This window comes from Agelaius tricolor, unplaced genomic scaffold (assembly GCF_023055355.1).
Source record: "Agelaius tricolor isolate 1412-34295 unplaced genomic scaffold, bAgeTri1.0.p SCAF_2, whole genome shotgun sequence".
NCBI classification, from domain to species: domain Eukaryota; kingdom Metazoa; phylum Chordata; class Aves; order Passeriformes; family Icteridae; genus Agelaius; species Agelaius tricolor.
The window spans coordinates 61497989-61513727 of NW_027269262.1; the positions used below are offsets into that span (position 1 = coordinate 61497989).

Sequence of the window (15739 nt, forward strand, 5' to 3'; positions counted from 1 at the left end):
AGTAGTTACACATATTAGAGTATCTTTCAGTTAATAATATTTACCAACACATATTCATGTATTAGATCCCATGTACTCTTTTTAAAATTCTAGGCTAACAAACCTTTCTTTTTTTTTTTTTTTTTCCCCTGAATCTCTTGCTGTGGACACAAGTTCTGGGTTCATTTATCTTTGCGGGTTGCCTTCAAAGTAGCCCACATGTAATCAGTTCTGTTTCCTTTTACAGTTTGTCTTGCTTCCCTACTCCACCACAGGTCTTGCCATGTTTCCACTTTCAGAGGCCCTGCTCCATCACTTTCCAGCTGAGTAAGCCATGAATTGGGTGGAATTCTACTGTGACCTGACTGGTACTTCACTACAGTACAGGGGCAGCCACTCCTCTGTGGCTCATTAGAAGGTACCTAAAATTCTGGTCCTGTGTGCAGGGTGTCCCCTTTCTTGACTTGAAGTTCAATGACAATGAGGTGAGGTTTGCCAGAGGCCAGCAGTACAGCTAATCCTGACAGAACATCTGATTATTTTTAGCTGAGACACTACAGACTTTTAGGGGCGCCTTCCACAGAAACAAACAGTGATGTTGTTATTAACATCAGGCCTATGGAACACAGAGCCAAGCTAGAGCTCATTCTGGAGTAGATTATAAGGAAAAAAAACCCAAAACAACACACAGAAAACTAAACAAAACCCACAACTCCCCAAACCATTGTCTTTGCTGTCCTTTAGTTTGTTTCAAAATGTGAGTAGGTTGCTTTTGTACTTTGAAATATATTATCACATAATATCCTGTGCATTCTTTTTCTCTTTTAAATATGTAACTTCTCTATAAATTTTTCTCTAGTTATTATTTTCTTTTTTCCTAATTATTGTAATTGCCCAAATACAGAACAAGCCTGCACAGCAGGCAGCCTCTTGCCTTCCCATGCTCCAGCCTTACCTCCTCACTTCCCAAGTCTGATCTGCTTTAGTCTGTTTTGCATTTCTAAGTAGGTGGGAGCCAGGTCCAGTTTAGCTGAACAATTCCAGATTCTCTGTAGACAGCAGGGAGCTGCTGCCATGCCCAGGAAAAACACATGAGCAGCTGCTCAGCACCCTTTGGAGGTTCTCTCCTGTTGCCTGCAGCAAATCCACTGTCACCCAGAAACTGCCACTTCTAGAGGCGCAAACCAGATACTGAGGGTTCCCAAATTGAATTGGAGTATTTGGTTACATTTGAGGCACCCAGTCTGAGGCCTGAATGTTAAGTGGCATTCATGCATAGAGAGTTTTCTTCCTAAGCTAAATTGCCTGAAAAGCCTTCTTGTACACAGGAACATGGATATATTCAATAAAAATAAGTGTCAGAGATCACAGGGTGAAGTGAAAGCTTGCTAAGACATTACAGGCTGCCTGCATAGTAAAGGAATGCATGTATGCTGTTCCTATTAGAAAAGAAGCCAACATCATGTAAATCCAGCACTACTTCTTGCTTGCCTTAAATCAATGGACTTATGGTGCTATTCCTTAGAGTGAACAAACATGCCAGGAAAAATCTGTTACCAAGCTGAGAGCCCTTTCTCAGAACTGCCCGTAAGTACCAGGGAGGATGGAAAACTGAGCTGCCAGGCTGCAGAGGTGCTTAAGGGAAGAGTTTGCCAGCAAAAGAGAATTGCAGAGTTTGAAGCACAGAAAGACCTTCAGTTTTCCCAGAGTTCTTACTAAAAATTTCTAATTCATACAATGAGAAAAGTAATATCCTAAACCAAGCAATCTAATCATCTCCTCTCTCCTCCTTAGCCAGTTGTTTTTAATACATTATGAGCATAATGTATTCTCTTCCTGATGCTTTTTGCTCTTATGTTGGATTGAAATACTGCTCTAAAAAGGGACGGGCAGACAAAGGTGGTACATTCTTGTAGTCTGAAGGAGCTCTGTGGAGACTACTTTTAATCCAGCAAAATGTTTTTAAATAATTAGAGAAGCAGCCTTACAAGCTACTCTCTGAAGATCTCACAAAACAGCCAGAAGGTTTTTATATACACACCCATAGCCTATATTGTGCTATAAGGTTTGCAGAGAAGTCTTGTGATTTTTTACCCTACTGCCACATTGTACTGCTTTATGGGGAAGCTTTGGGAAAGAAAGAGGAATTTGAACAATAGGCTCCCCACCAGTGCCTTTCTGTCCCAGCTTCCATCCTTACTGCAGCATGTTCTCCTGGGTGGGAAAGCTGCTCAGAAATTGCAAGCTAGTTCATCTTCACATTAACAGAAGTCTTAACAAGATGACACACAATTGCTGCACACCAAAATTTAGAGAACAGCTCCTGAATGCCATTTAGCCTATTTTTGGTGACAGGCTTATCCAAACTGTAGTGGCCTCATTATTTCTGTACCTTTCCTATGCACTGTTGGGATTCCCAAGGGAAGGCCACACATGCTTATATGACCATCTCAGCATTAGGGTGTTGATGATGCAGAAGTTTACTCTCACAAAATCAGAGGAGGTATTAATACATTGTAGAATTACACTGAGATGGATGGGAATAAAAATGAGAAAACTGTGTGTTTATAGGAAGAAGCTTGTAAAAGTGTATTGCAACCCTTATTTTGTGCAAAAACATGGCATGCAAAGTACTCAAAGCACACATGTGGGGATATTTTTAAGCCACTTTTGACTTCTGCCACTTACATTGCAAGGTAGTCTCCATTGTGCAGCTAATGTCTCATCTTGAACAAAAGTTTGTTGGCTAAGGGAAATGGCAAAACCCTGTAATATGATGCATCTGTATGTATAATGCATCTGTAATGAATCCCAAATCAGAAGAGTTTAAGTGCTGATATTAAAAAAAAACCCAAAAAACCAAAACCAAACAAATGAAAACAAAACAAAAAACCCCACAAAAAAACCACAAACCAGAACCAAAACAGAAACAGACAATTTGGAAGCAAAATTCCAATTCCATTTGATTTCACCTTTCATTTGAAAACTGCAAATGGATAAGTATGGAGACTAAACACTAGACATCAAAAATAAAGGGAGAATTAAACCCAATAAGATAGAATCAAAGAAACACTGGATCACTTGCTTTTCAGATAATACGAAATTCATCATTTCAGGTAAAATCCATCTATGAAGAAGAACAGCCAGCAGATCAATCCCTGGCTCCAAGACTGATGCCACTGGCAGAATTTTGGGGGTTTTGACCATGGGTTGGTTTACACAACAGCAGGCTTCCCAGTGTGTACCCATCTCAAAGGGGGAAAACGCTCTTTGATCATAAGTTAAGAGGTATTATTGAAAGAGCTTTAAACTGGATTTGAAGGTGGAAGAGGTTAAAACCAGGCTTGATAAGCCTGGGGGCACCATACAGATGTTTGAGGGATGTTGTTCGAGACAGGTCCTTCAGTCTGCCATCACAGTGGAGGCTGGGGATGGAGATCCATGTGACAGCAAAGACAGAAGGGTATTGATGTGTTAGAAACCACAGAAGTGCCTAAAACTGGTCATGTAGTAATTAGGGCTTCTTCCCTGCAGAAGGCATTCAGATCAGTAGCCCAACTGGAGCACATTTATACCAATACACAGAGGATGGGCAACAAGCAGGAGCTGGAAGCCATTGCACAGCAGAAAAACTATGACAGTTGCCATCATGGAATCATGGTAGATGAATTCTTGACAGGTTGAGACCGACTATTCAGAAAGGCCAAGTGCCAGATCCTGCTCTTGAGTCACAAAGACCCCATGCAGTGCTACCAGCTGAGGGAAGAGTGGTTGGAAAGGTGCCCATTGGAAAAAGAGCTGGGGGTGCTGTTTGACAGCAGCTGAACATGAGCCAGTGTGAGCCCAGGGGGCCAAGAAGGCCAGTGACACCTGGCCTGTATCAGCAATAGTGTGGCCAGCAGGACCAGGGCAGTGATTGTCCCCCTGTACTCAGCACTGGTGAGGCTGCACCTTGAATCCTGTGTTCAGTTCTGGGACCCTCGCTACAAAAGAGGCATTGAGGTTTTGGAGTGAGTCCAGAGAAGGCACCTGAAGCTGGTGAGGGTCTGGAGAACAAATGTGACCAGGAGCAGCTGAGGGATCTGTGGGTCTTTAGAGAAAAGGAGGCTCAGGAGGGTCCTTATTGCTCTCTACAACTACCTGAGAGGAGGCTGCAGCCAGGTGGGAGCCAGCCTCTCATATCAAGTAACAAGTGATAGGACAAGAGAAAACGGCCCAAAGTTGAGCCAGGGGAGGCTTGGATACTGGGAAAAATTTCTTCACTGACAGCATTGTCAAATACTGGAACAGGCTGTCCAGTGAAATGCTTGTCACCATTCCTGGGGGTATTTAAAAGATGTGTAGATGTGGCACTTGGGGTGACAGCTCAGTGGTGGACTTGGCAGTGTTAGGTTAACAATTGGACATGATGATCTTTATGGTGTTTTCAAACCTAAACAATTCTGTGATTCTAATTCATGATTCTGTGACTTTAGCCTTCTATTCCTATGGAATTACACAAAAGAGAAATGTCTCTTTTAAACTAAGTCCTTAAAACAAAGATACTGCTGAACTGATCTGAAGCAGTATACACACTGGCACTGATTTACCTGGGCAATTACCAAAATTACTGAAAACCTTCACACTTTTAGGTCTTGGAATAAAATCCTACTTCATATCTCTGCCAGTATGTGTCTGGCATATTTTTGTCCTGTGTCTAGCTGTGTCTGGCTGTCACTAACAGCTTTGTTTATTAGGCACTTAAGTATTCCACAAATAATTTTTAAAAAGAGAGGTATAATAGCTAGTTACTTTCCATATTAGTAATGTGTTAGATCTGGTACAGCAAAAATGCTGTAGTTTACTTAACAGTTGCTAAGTTTACTTAACAGAAAGAACTGTATGACTGTAAATTTTAAACACTTACTTCTTTCACAAACCACTGGCAAAAGGCTGGGCCAATCCACTCTCTTGCATGAATCCCACAGTCTATCCAGACAGCTTTCTTGTAGGGCCGTGATCTTTTACCTAACTTGAAGTGTGAATATTCACAAAATACCAATAGATTGCATCACATGAATGAAAACACAATAATGACAAAATAATAGAATATGAGAGAGGCTAAACCATTTTTAATTTCCTCATAAAAAGGAACACAAATTTACTGTTTTAAAAGGTATGGCCAAGATAATGTTGGGTAGGTGTGCCACGATAATGAGGCTGACTTATGGGAAAAAATAGCAGCAGAAGTGAGATTTGTAAGTTCCTCTTTTATGAGGAATGATTATTACATGGAGTAGGGTGAGGAGCAAGGACACTACATGAATTGCATGATAGTGAATCAAATTTTCAGAACTCTTCAATAGGAGGCGAAAAGAAAATACATTGAAAGTAAGATTTTTTGCATCTTGCTGACACACTCTAATTTGTGGTCCTAATGATGTAAGTTGAGAGCACAAAGCCCTGAAATTTTGTCAGTAGGTAAAGAAGCAGAATTTGTGGCACATGCTGAGAAGGGCTCCACAGTCCTCTGGGATCCCTCTCCAGCATAACTGCTCTCCTAGTTGTCTATAAACAAAAAGCTTTGCAATCCACTTAAATCCAAATCCTGGTAATTGAACTTGTTCTGTTATCTTTCTCCATTCATATCCAATCCAGGTAAATAGGATTTGGCTATTAATTTTCCAGTTTTTTTCCCATTTTTCATTAAAGATGACATTCAGAGAGATGCTTAGATTTTAGCAGCTTATCCTTAGGAAGCACTATTAAGCTGTGTCTCTGGTGTACATGCTGTAACATAAAGTGTCTGTCTCTGATTCCAGATTTTAGTCTCATTAATGACTATTTAATCTTTACCTTGAGTACATACAGTGGTCTCCCTTCATAGGATTTTCCAACAGAGAACATGTGAACAAGATCTGAATAAGTCCTATTCAGATAATGCATCCAGTCCTCGATCTGCAAACACAAAAATAAAATCATCGCTTCAATCTTTACATTTCATGGGAAGAAACTGCAATACATTTATTTGGCTAAGCTTTCTGTCCTCTCTCTATTTTTTGATTTTCCTGTAGTTTTTATTTTTGTCTTGTTTGTTTTTGTTTTCACACTTTAACCATGCTTTTATTTGGTACTCATAGCTCTATAGCCAGAGGCTGGATGCAGCCTTCACATGGGATTTTTTTTTCCATTTCATTGTTGGGTATTACTGGAATACATAAGCTCTTCATCGAAAATATAGGGATGTGGCTAATCCACCATTGCCACTAAATATTAATGGCATGAAGAAAGAAGGTCCATGTTTCTTCCTGCCAGAACACAATGACAAAAAGATTTCCATGCAGGACTCAGGGCTACCTGCAGTATTTGTTTAGTGGGCACCAGATCCTGTGGTGCAGCACTCTCCATGCTCAGCCTAGTGATTTGTTTAGGTGCAGACTGAAACTGTGTGGGTGAGCACACTAAAATCAACAGGAATTATTCACCCAGCTATCATCTAGGATAGTATTCTTCATAAATGAGTTCATATCTAAGTGTTTTTACGTATTTGTACCTCCTGTGCAAATACTTTAATATTTACTTGTATTGCTTAATTAAATTACTTAGTGTGACCAATCACTGAGTGAAATCTCTTATTCAACCAGAGTAAAAGACCTACTTTAAAAGCAAAACTCAGATGCTCTGAAAGACAGTTACATGTAAAGATAAACCTTGAATACAAATATTAAATAGATTTTTTTTTAAGGAAGTGCCTATTTTTGAAGAAGAAACACTTAGAACATTCCTGAAGATGGACAGGTAACCAGAACTTGCAGGGAGAATGAAAACTTAGCCTTACTAAACACAACATTGTAGTAGATAAGAGGCACAATATGAATTTCAATTCACCTCTTCCAGGGAGTGGTACACTTCATAGTTATACCCAGGGAGGGACCTTCGACTCCTATGGGACCTCCCTGCAGTTTGGTTTTCTATTGCTTGCTGTAGGTCTGATATAAGAATCCTAAAAAAAAATAGTGGTATTATTGAAAAACTAGAAGAACACACAGTCTAAATCTGAACAACAATCACGTTTAGGAGAAATATCGCAGAAGTTAAACCATCCTGACTTTACTGCATCTGTTACATTTTGACAATAGAGTGCTTCAGGCTCACTTGAATAAAAGCTGCCAAATAAATACTCCACATGCTTTGAAATGTAAGAGTGCCTTCAAAAACACAATAAGCTTGTTAAATGACTGAACCAGAATGATGTAAATCATGTAGCCAATGTGAAGAAGCACCTACTTTCATTTGTTTATGGAGCAACATTTACTGTCTTCTTTTATAATCCAATTGTACAATGTGATCATAGATCTTAAAAATTGATTTCAAACCATTTCAAAAATCTTTGTAAGCTTAGGAAAACATGGAAACACTTTCTCTTGGGAGTGTCATGGAACATTACATATATCTACAAGTTGTAGAGGCAAAACAAAAAAATTAAAAATTTGGTAGCATTATCATTCTGTCTGAAACAAGAAAAAAACAGCATGCAAAAAATCTAAGGTGGGCTTTGTTGTTTACATTATTTGCTCTGCTGTAGTTGTTTGCCAGTTTTGTTAAAATAACTCAGGAAAAATATGAAAAATGCTAAGTGAAATTTAAATATACTTGCATCAAAAGTGAGAGGTTCTTTGCATTAAGAGTAAAACGCAGGAAGAGTTGTGTAAGCTGAAACTTTTCTGTTTTATGGCAAAAATAAAAAATGACGCAAATACAAAATTATAATATAGAAAACATCTAAAAATAGTTATAATGAAGAAGCTGAAGCATGCATCCATCCCACCAGAGAGTAGCAGAAGCTGGGAATACTGTCACAGATATGTGTAACAACATTTCTGTAAAACTGAGTCATCCTTGTATGCCCTCTTCTCCTAAAGCATGGCAATGTGTAATCACCATGCCACTAATTCACCATTCCCATAAAAAGACAGTCACATTCAACCTTTTACATTTTTGTAGGCATTAGCTTCTGTGATTGGAAAAAGATGGAAAGAAATGGCATTTACTCTGCTCCTAACTCAGCTCTGCAGCAGATGCCTCAAAGGTAATAGGTCTATCTGCATATAGAATCAAAGAAAAGGTTATTCCCATCTTCCAATGCATGAGTGAAGTAGTTGTATAATTAGGAATTATATTGTTCTACATCAGCAACATTCATTAAGCAAACTAAAGGATTATAGTCTTGACTTGCAAGGTGCTATGCATGCTATAAGACCAGTACTGTAGAGCTCATTAAAGGAGTGATTTTATTCAAGTCATTAGGGCATCTAATAGTTTAAAACAAAAGCTGGACTGCTTTGCAGAATTCTGATTAGGGTAAGCACCTACCAGAATCAAGCTCACTCTGTACTCTGGATGAGATTTGATAATTTTTCTTTACTTTTAAATGACTATGTACTGTGTGTGTTTATAACACAAAGGCTCTTAAGTCCCTCAGGTCTGAATGCAGCATAAGTGGCTTCTTTACCAAACAAGCTTACAACTGAGGCAACTTGCTGCAGAGAGTTTATCTGATACCTGGCTTGTTTTCATCTTGTCAGGAAGGCAAACCCTAAAAGAGATAAGCCTGTTTTACAGGCAAGGGCTGGTCATTATTAGGGATGTTGAAATGCTTCCTGATTTTGTAAATGTGTCATAATTCAGGTAAGCATCACTGCATCAAGCTGAAATTTTACCTGGAGTTCGGCTCAGACTTTTCCAGTTCCAAAAGGGATGTAGAAATTTGACTCCATTGAGTGTGTGGGGAAAAAATAATTTAAAAAAAACTCTGAAAATCAGCTACGTGAAAAGGAGCTGTACAAAATCTTTGCTGTGGAGCTGCACTTCAGCTCAGGGCTGTGGTCCCCATCCCAGCTGTGCTGTGAGCATGGCTGTGCTTGGCCAGCCTGCTCCTGCTGCTCCCTGACTATGGCTGTTATTGCTCTCATGGTGATTCCTCCTGGCTTTTGTGGAGTTACAGATCTCAGGAGGCTTGTCAGGACAAGCACATGCTTTGCAGGGTTTTGTTCCTAATGGCTGGGACCATCCGAAACAGACAGCAAGGAGAATAAGAGGGAGAGCAAAGGACAAGTCTGGACCGGGTAAAATGCTGCTCAGTTTCCTTCCAAGTGCACATAACTTGTGTGCCAAAAGTCAGAGAGATTTTCTCTGTGGAAGATTAATCCAGTGTTTGCAGCATGTTTTCTGAGGTAAACTGCAGAAACCTTTTGCTCTGGCAGATCTTGTGCTTGCACATTGCTTTGCAACCCAAGCAGAGGTCTTCAAGCACAGAGAGTGTTTATAACACATATTAAATGTCCTTCTGTCATTTAATTGAAGGTGATTACTGTGAGCAGGAACAGCAGCAGACATGAATACAACTGCTGGGTCACAGTAATTAGGGAACATTTTTTTATAAGCACAGGAAAACAATTAGAAAAAGCCCCATCTCAGTTTTAAACATAAACAAAACCAAAGCAGACTTTCAGACACATGAAAGTCACTCTGAACTGCAGCTATGGAACTTGTGTACCTAATTTCCTTATGTTTGTTTCTGTATTTTCAGAACAACTAATTAAGAAGAGAGCATTGTTATAATAAAAATGGGATTGTGATGAGTACTATACATACGTATACATAAATACATCTACATGATGATTTATACCATCCTTTTATCACTGAGAAATAAGTATAAATAACCTCATGTAGGTCTTCATTCAGCAAATGTTTGAGAACTCATGGGCTGATTATTCAGATGCTTAGACATGCCATTGAGAAGGCTTTAAAACAAGATCATTACTTTTGTCCAGTACATCATATGGATAAATATGAAAGGATAAGTATACTCCAAAATTACCTTGAATTTTTTTTAAGAAGCATTATAAATAATATCTGAAACAAAATGTACTGCATTTGTACTGTGTGCCTTGCATTGGTCACTAGAATAATAGAAGTCATTCCTGTATAATTGATGCAGAAGTTTTGCCTCTGCATTTGCAGCTCACTTGTAAATAAACCTTGCTTGTGCTAAATAAAGAAAGAGGCAGAGCAGGCTGCAGAATTAGTAATTACCAACCCTCTCTTAACAGATGTGATTTCACATATATTGAAAACACTTCAGCTTGACTCCAAAGGAGGACATTTAATTAAAGCTGCTGCCTGTGGGAGATTTGCTGCTCTGCCATTAAAGCGGTTGTTTTCTGGGCAATGCCGAGCCGTCTGCCAGCCTAATTGCTGGGATGTGGAAGGTATTTTCGAGCACTTTTGGCTGGTAGGTGCACCCCAAGGCCAGCTCTCAGGAGTGAGGCATGGGAAGTGGAGCATGGGCTTACGTGTACTGGATGTTTGCTTGCTGGAGCAAGGGCAGCAGGCTCCGCGTCGCGTTCCGCGGGACTCGCACGTCAGCGGCTGCGCCTTCGACGATGTGGATGGGGCTGCTGGGCTGCCACAAGTCCACCTGTAGTGCAGGAACCAACCTGTAATTCACATGCATTCAGTGTAGGTGGGGAAGCCCAGGAGAAGGCATGCTTGAAGGTAGGGCCAACCCTCTAGGCATGGTAGAGACAACAGAGCTGCATCGGCTGGTCCAGCCTGACACCTGTGCTAACGGAGCAGATTTTGAGGGCTGATTGTGTCCAGCTTACCACAACTCTCCTGGGAGATTTGCCAGTGGGAACAGAGAACAGTCTTCAGAATATGCCTCCTCAAACAGATCAAAACAAAAGCTACTTCCAGCATCATGCACCTCCTCAGACTAGTATACATTCCCAACTCCTATTCAATCCATGAGTCTTTTTTATTTTGCAAAGCATTTTCTGTGTTCACAAAAGCAACAAAAGATACTAAAGAGATATAAAAAGCATAGCACATTCCAGTGTTGTTTGGAAAATATACTCCAGCTTTATTCTTGATAATAAGCTGATCAGAGGTCAATAGCAGGCCACCAAGACAATGAATACACAATAATTTTATACTAAATGTCAAAATAACAGGACTAAGATAATCAGATTATTACAATCTTGTAAAAAATGATAGCTACTGAACCACTATTGTTATTGCATTATCTGTATCTGCACATATATAAGGGATGTTTCTTGTCCATTTTTACTTCCTTTTGTTGCCAAATCTGAAAAACACTTGGAAATTTTAGGGCATGAATTTTAAAGAAAGCAAGAAAACTTGCAAATCCCTTTTTCAAAGGTATTTGAAACTCAGTGTTCTGCACCCTGTAATAAAATTGTGTACTAGCACATACTCCTTCACAGAGGTGAGCACAGTTCCTCCTCAGCCAGTGTGAGAACAGTGGAAAGAACACAAGTCAACAAAACTCTTTCCAGAGCTTCTGGATATTCATAGGAGATTAAAAATGGGAGTTTCAGCAATAATCTCTTTATCAACATGACAAAGAGGCATGCCAAGATCCACAGGCCTTAAAAATACATTTGTGAGCTGAATACAAAGAAAGAAATTGATGCTGGCTACATGTCCACACATTTCTTAAAGAGAATCTAAAAAGGATTAATGCTTGATAAATGTCTTTTGTTTTTTTGTCTTTTCTGTTTTGTTGCCATCAGCTGTGCCAGGCTGCACTGATAAACCTGTTGATACAGCTCACTGCTTTCCAGGTATCTTAAAAGATTTTTTAATTTATACTTTAAAATCTTCTCACTTCTTTTATGCCGTAGAAGGTATTCGAAAACATCAAATGCATTTACTTGGTCTTACTATGGACCTCATTTACAAGAGGAGTACAGTCTTGCAACAGGGAGATTACAGAAAGACAGGTTTAGTTCTCACCATTTCTCAAATGATCCTGAGTAAGAATATCCTAAGAGGGCATCTGATGCTGAACCTGGTGCTACCTCTTCAAGCAATGGTGACCTCAGCTCAGTTAATCCAATTAAATGCCTGCTACTTTGGAAGGAGCAGAACTGAAACACAGGGCCAGCCTCTTCTTGTTCTTGCCAAAACCACTCTTTGTTTCATGCTGCCACAATATGGTCTCTGGATCCAGGTCATACTGGTGGCTGGGTGCAGCATCTTTTGAAGTCTGACACAGGACTGGCAAAGTTCACGAGGCTTGTGAAGCTGGCAGCAGCTATGACAGATGGTCAGCAGAAACCAAAGCCATGAATGAAATGGTGCTAAATGCTGCTTACGAATAAAGATCATCTCACTGCACTGACACCCTCTGTTTGTTAGTTTATCTGGCTTTCATATTTTGATAAATTATAGGCACCCAGTGAAATCCCCCCCTATTTCAACATAGGTAATTTCACACATGGTTAATATGTGTGTTTGACTTTTACAAAGAGCATGCCATATGTGTATTTGACTTTTAAGATTTATTCCTAAAAAATATACATCAGAAAGGGTAATTTTGTTGCTCTTAGAGTAACAGTCTATCAATCAGCTCAGCTTGAGCCATCTTCATAAAAATGAAAACTAATTGCTACATACAAGCTAAGAACAACTCTCCTGGCCAACTGCAATATCTAAGTACATGAAACTGAAATAGAAAAAAATCCCCAACACATCACAGCTGATATACACCTGAAATTTGTTCTTGACAGTTACTCAGGATTTATTTTGGTGAAACTCTCCATCACCAGGGAGGTGATAAACCAACCAATATTCACACTGTTAGTTATAACATCACCAGACTTTTTAAGATCTGAGGTATTCTAATTGTCCCTCACATTACTGCTGTAAGTGAATATCTAAAGCAGAAGCAATCTTATTTTAACTAATGAAATCTGTGGCATATTGCCACTATCCTCTTTTGGTGAAAATGCAATATTTCACTCCTGGCATTGTCCTGGAAGTGAGACAAAAAAATCCCATATTTAGAGTGCAAATCATTCTGCTTCATCTCAGTTCCCTGTTTGGGTAATTTGGCTCCTTTGACTCCCACTTCTCATCCTTTCCAATGTAAACAAAACAGTCAGTGGTTCTCTGGGAGATGTTACCTGTGCTGTCCAGAATACCACTCCAGTCACTGGCTGGATTTTGCCTTACAAAGCATTTAACAAGGAACATGTCTCTCCAGCAGACATTTTATATATATATTGCAGCTGTCATCTTGTCCTTGGTGTGACAAGCACATAAAAACTGACAAACAGAAGATGGATTTCAGAGCAGGCATATTTGGACTGAGCAAGTGCAACTATCCTCTACTCGCTGTCATCTTCGGGACACTTCATCATTGCATCTCCCACGGACACTGAGGGTCTTATTGAAGTCATCACTCTTATTTCAACATCATTCCTCTCACAAATATGCCTTGGATTTCCATGCTGGGCTCTGCTGGCTAGTGAGTGGCAGTGAAACAAATTGCTGTCCCATTCTCTGCCCTCTCTGTATTGCTATTGTTACCCTCACACACTACACATGAGCCTTTATACAGTATTATGGAGTACCAGTCAGTGCCAAAAGATTTCTATTTGCTGTACGGGTGGTAGGATTTCTTAGGTGGAATGAAGATTCTCCAGCTACACAAAAAAACTGATGCAGAAATCCTACAAAACCCCCTGAGTGTACAGCCAAATACTGGACCCTCAAAATTCACCTGGTATTTTGAGGCTAGAGGAAAAGCAATATGCTTTAGAGCATGTCTGGAAACCTAAATATTCTCATTTCCTTTGCAGAACACTCTTATTTGCACATCTTTTCTTGTCTTTCAAGCAGCACATTGCCTTTAAAAGGTGTTGAGATGTTTAAAGCCTCTGGATAATAAGCAGAGCCCAGGCAAGATTTCTCAGCAAGTTCAGAGTTGGGATGAGGAGACCAAATACTCAGCACCTGCCACTCAAGTATGACATGAATACCTGTTCTCAGGGATAGTGGTGGCTCCCCAGATGCACAGGGAATGCTCTTTCCCAGCATCTCACTGCAGGCATGAGCATCCTATTGCTTTCTGTGAGGAAAAAATTGTATGTAAGAGCACACAGGCAAGTCTCTTTTTCCAAAGCATTTAAACACATTATTGCTTTATTTAACAAATAATGTGTTAGAGATTATTAACTTTAACTACATAAAAAGTAGTCTTTTTTTAACTGCCTGTTCTTTTTTCAACCTCACTTGTCCCATTTAAGTCTCTGTGGTACAATATTTTCTTAGGAAAGCCAAGTTTCTTTGTAGGCAATTTCTCTTTAAACTGAGGTGTTAAAGACAGCTCAAATAAATCTATCAGCTCTTACCTGGACACCTTCCAAGATATAGCAACCCTGAACTCATTACTCATGTCTCTAGGTTTTGGTCAGTACAGTGAGGAAAAGTCAGCACAAAGCAAAAGGACAAATATTTTAAATATATTTGGGTGCTTAACTAATAGGATTCAGAATTTCCTCCACAGTTAAAATTATGCAAATAATTTTCCAAGAATACAAACACTTTCACAAATGGTGTACTGAAAACTCTTTTGCTCTGCCAAGACAGAAAACAGAACAGGAAGATTTTTATTCACTAGTTCAGTTTTCCTCCAGCTCATTCCATGCTCATGGAAAGGAAGCCTGGGAAGAAAAGAGTCTCACTGTTTTTCCCCACAAACACTCTCATGGCTGCATAAATCCTACCATCTTATTTTTTTAATTTAAGTCACTGAAATAAATCCCCAGCTTCTTTAACCCATGGTGTTTAGGGTGGTCTTTGAAATTAAAGCCATTTTCTTAAGCAGTAGCCTCCAGTTGTCCCTCACTACCTTTTCACAAGCAGATGTTTTATTTCTTCTTCCATTTAGCCTGAAAGGAAGATGCTTAGTGCTCTCATCAGGTCTGCAATTACGTATGAATCAAAAGAGATGACTGATGTTTGTCATGAAAATAACTGCAATAACTTTGCCATAACTTACATTTAGTATGTGGAGAAAATAGTTTATGATTTATCTGTGCTATTCCCCATGAAGACAGTAATTTTGTTGTATGTTTTATTACCTAGCAATTCCAGTTTTTATTCCTACTGAGTTGTGTCCAGCAATACATCTGTTAAAGATGGCCTTGTCCTTAACATCACCATGAATGGATTTCATCAAGAAATCCCATCAACTTTAAAGTTCAGAATACAATTATTGTTATGATGCTGTCAGTTGAAATGGCTTGGCATTTCTGAGTCTCTTGTAAAAGGGAAAAGGCAGTCAATAATGAAAACAGGGGTGCTCTTTGCTCATAGGCTCTTTCATGAAATGTGAAATTCCCATTTATGTCCATATACTCATGTATAGACACATAAAACCCCTAAAGAGTCCTGAAAGTCAATAGATAAGTTTTCAATTATAAATCCAATTGCAGAAAGCAGAGAGTAGAAGTAGAAACTGCTTTAGTCTTACTGGAATCATCAGAGGTCTGACCACCTGAGATTTTATCCCATAACACATGAGAAACACAGCCACTTACATGTATGCACACAAACACCCCTCACACACACGTGTACAGCGTGCAACAGAATTTTAGACTTCTGTTGGTACATCTGAAAAGAAAGAGGCATGCAGGAATGACTCCTGTTCACTCTGACACTGCTGCATAATTCCAGCAGTGCTGTGGTTCACCTGGAAAGTGCAGAGCTGCTCCTCTCAAATGTCTTCACCCTTGCAAATGTTTTCAGGACCAGGACTGATTTCATCCTCACTTTCTCCTGCCTATTAAGGAACTTAATTGATAGTTCTGATTGCCAATCAGCTTCAGCTGCCCTTTATGTGCTGCAAAATGGTCCAGTGGCAATCCAGTGCGGAATTCCCTGTGCTTTCTAAAAGGACTTACAAGGC

At 39.6% G+C, this 15739-nt stretch overlaps 1 protein-coding gene across 1 annotated transcript in view; it reads right to left on the bottom strand.

Moving 5' to 3' along the window:
• Positions 1-15739, bottom strand: part of CPA6 (carboxypeptidase A6) — an 81398-nt gene that overhangs the window by 22712 nt on the left and 42947 nt on the right. The window contains exons 3-6 of the mRNA XM_071420527.1: positions 10314-10438; positions 6847-6961; positions 5815-5916; positions 4886-4990 (exon numbers count right to left, since the gene is read on the bottom strand). Of these exons, the coding sequence (XP_071276628.1) occupies positions 4886-4990; positions 5815-5916; positions 6847-6961; positions 10314-10438 (447 nt within the window). The remainder of the gene's footprint in view (positions 1-4885; positions 4991-5814; positions 5917-6846; positions 6962-10313; positions 10439-15739) is intronic.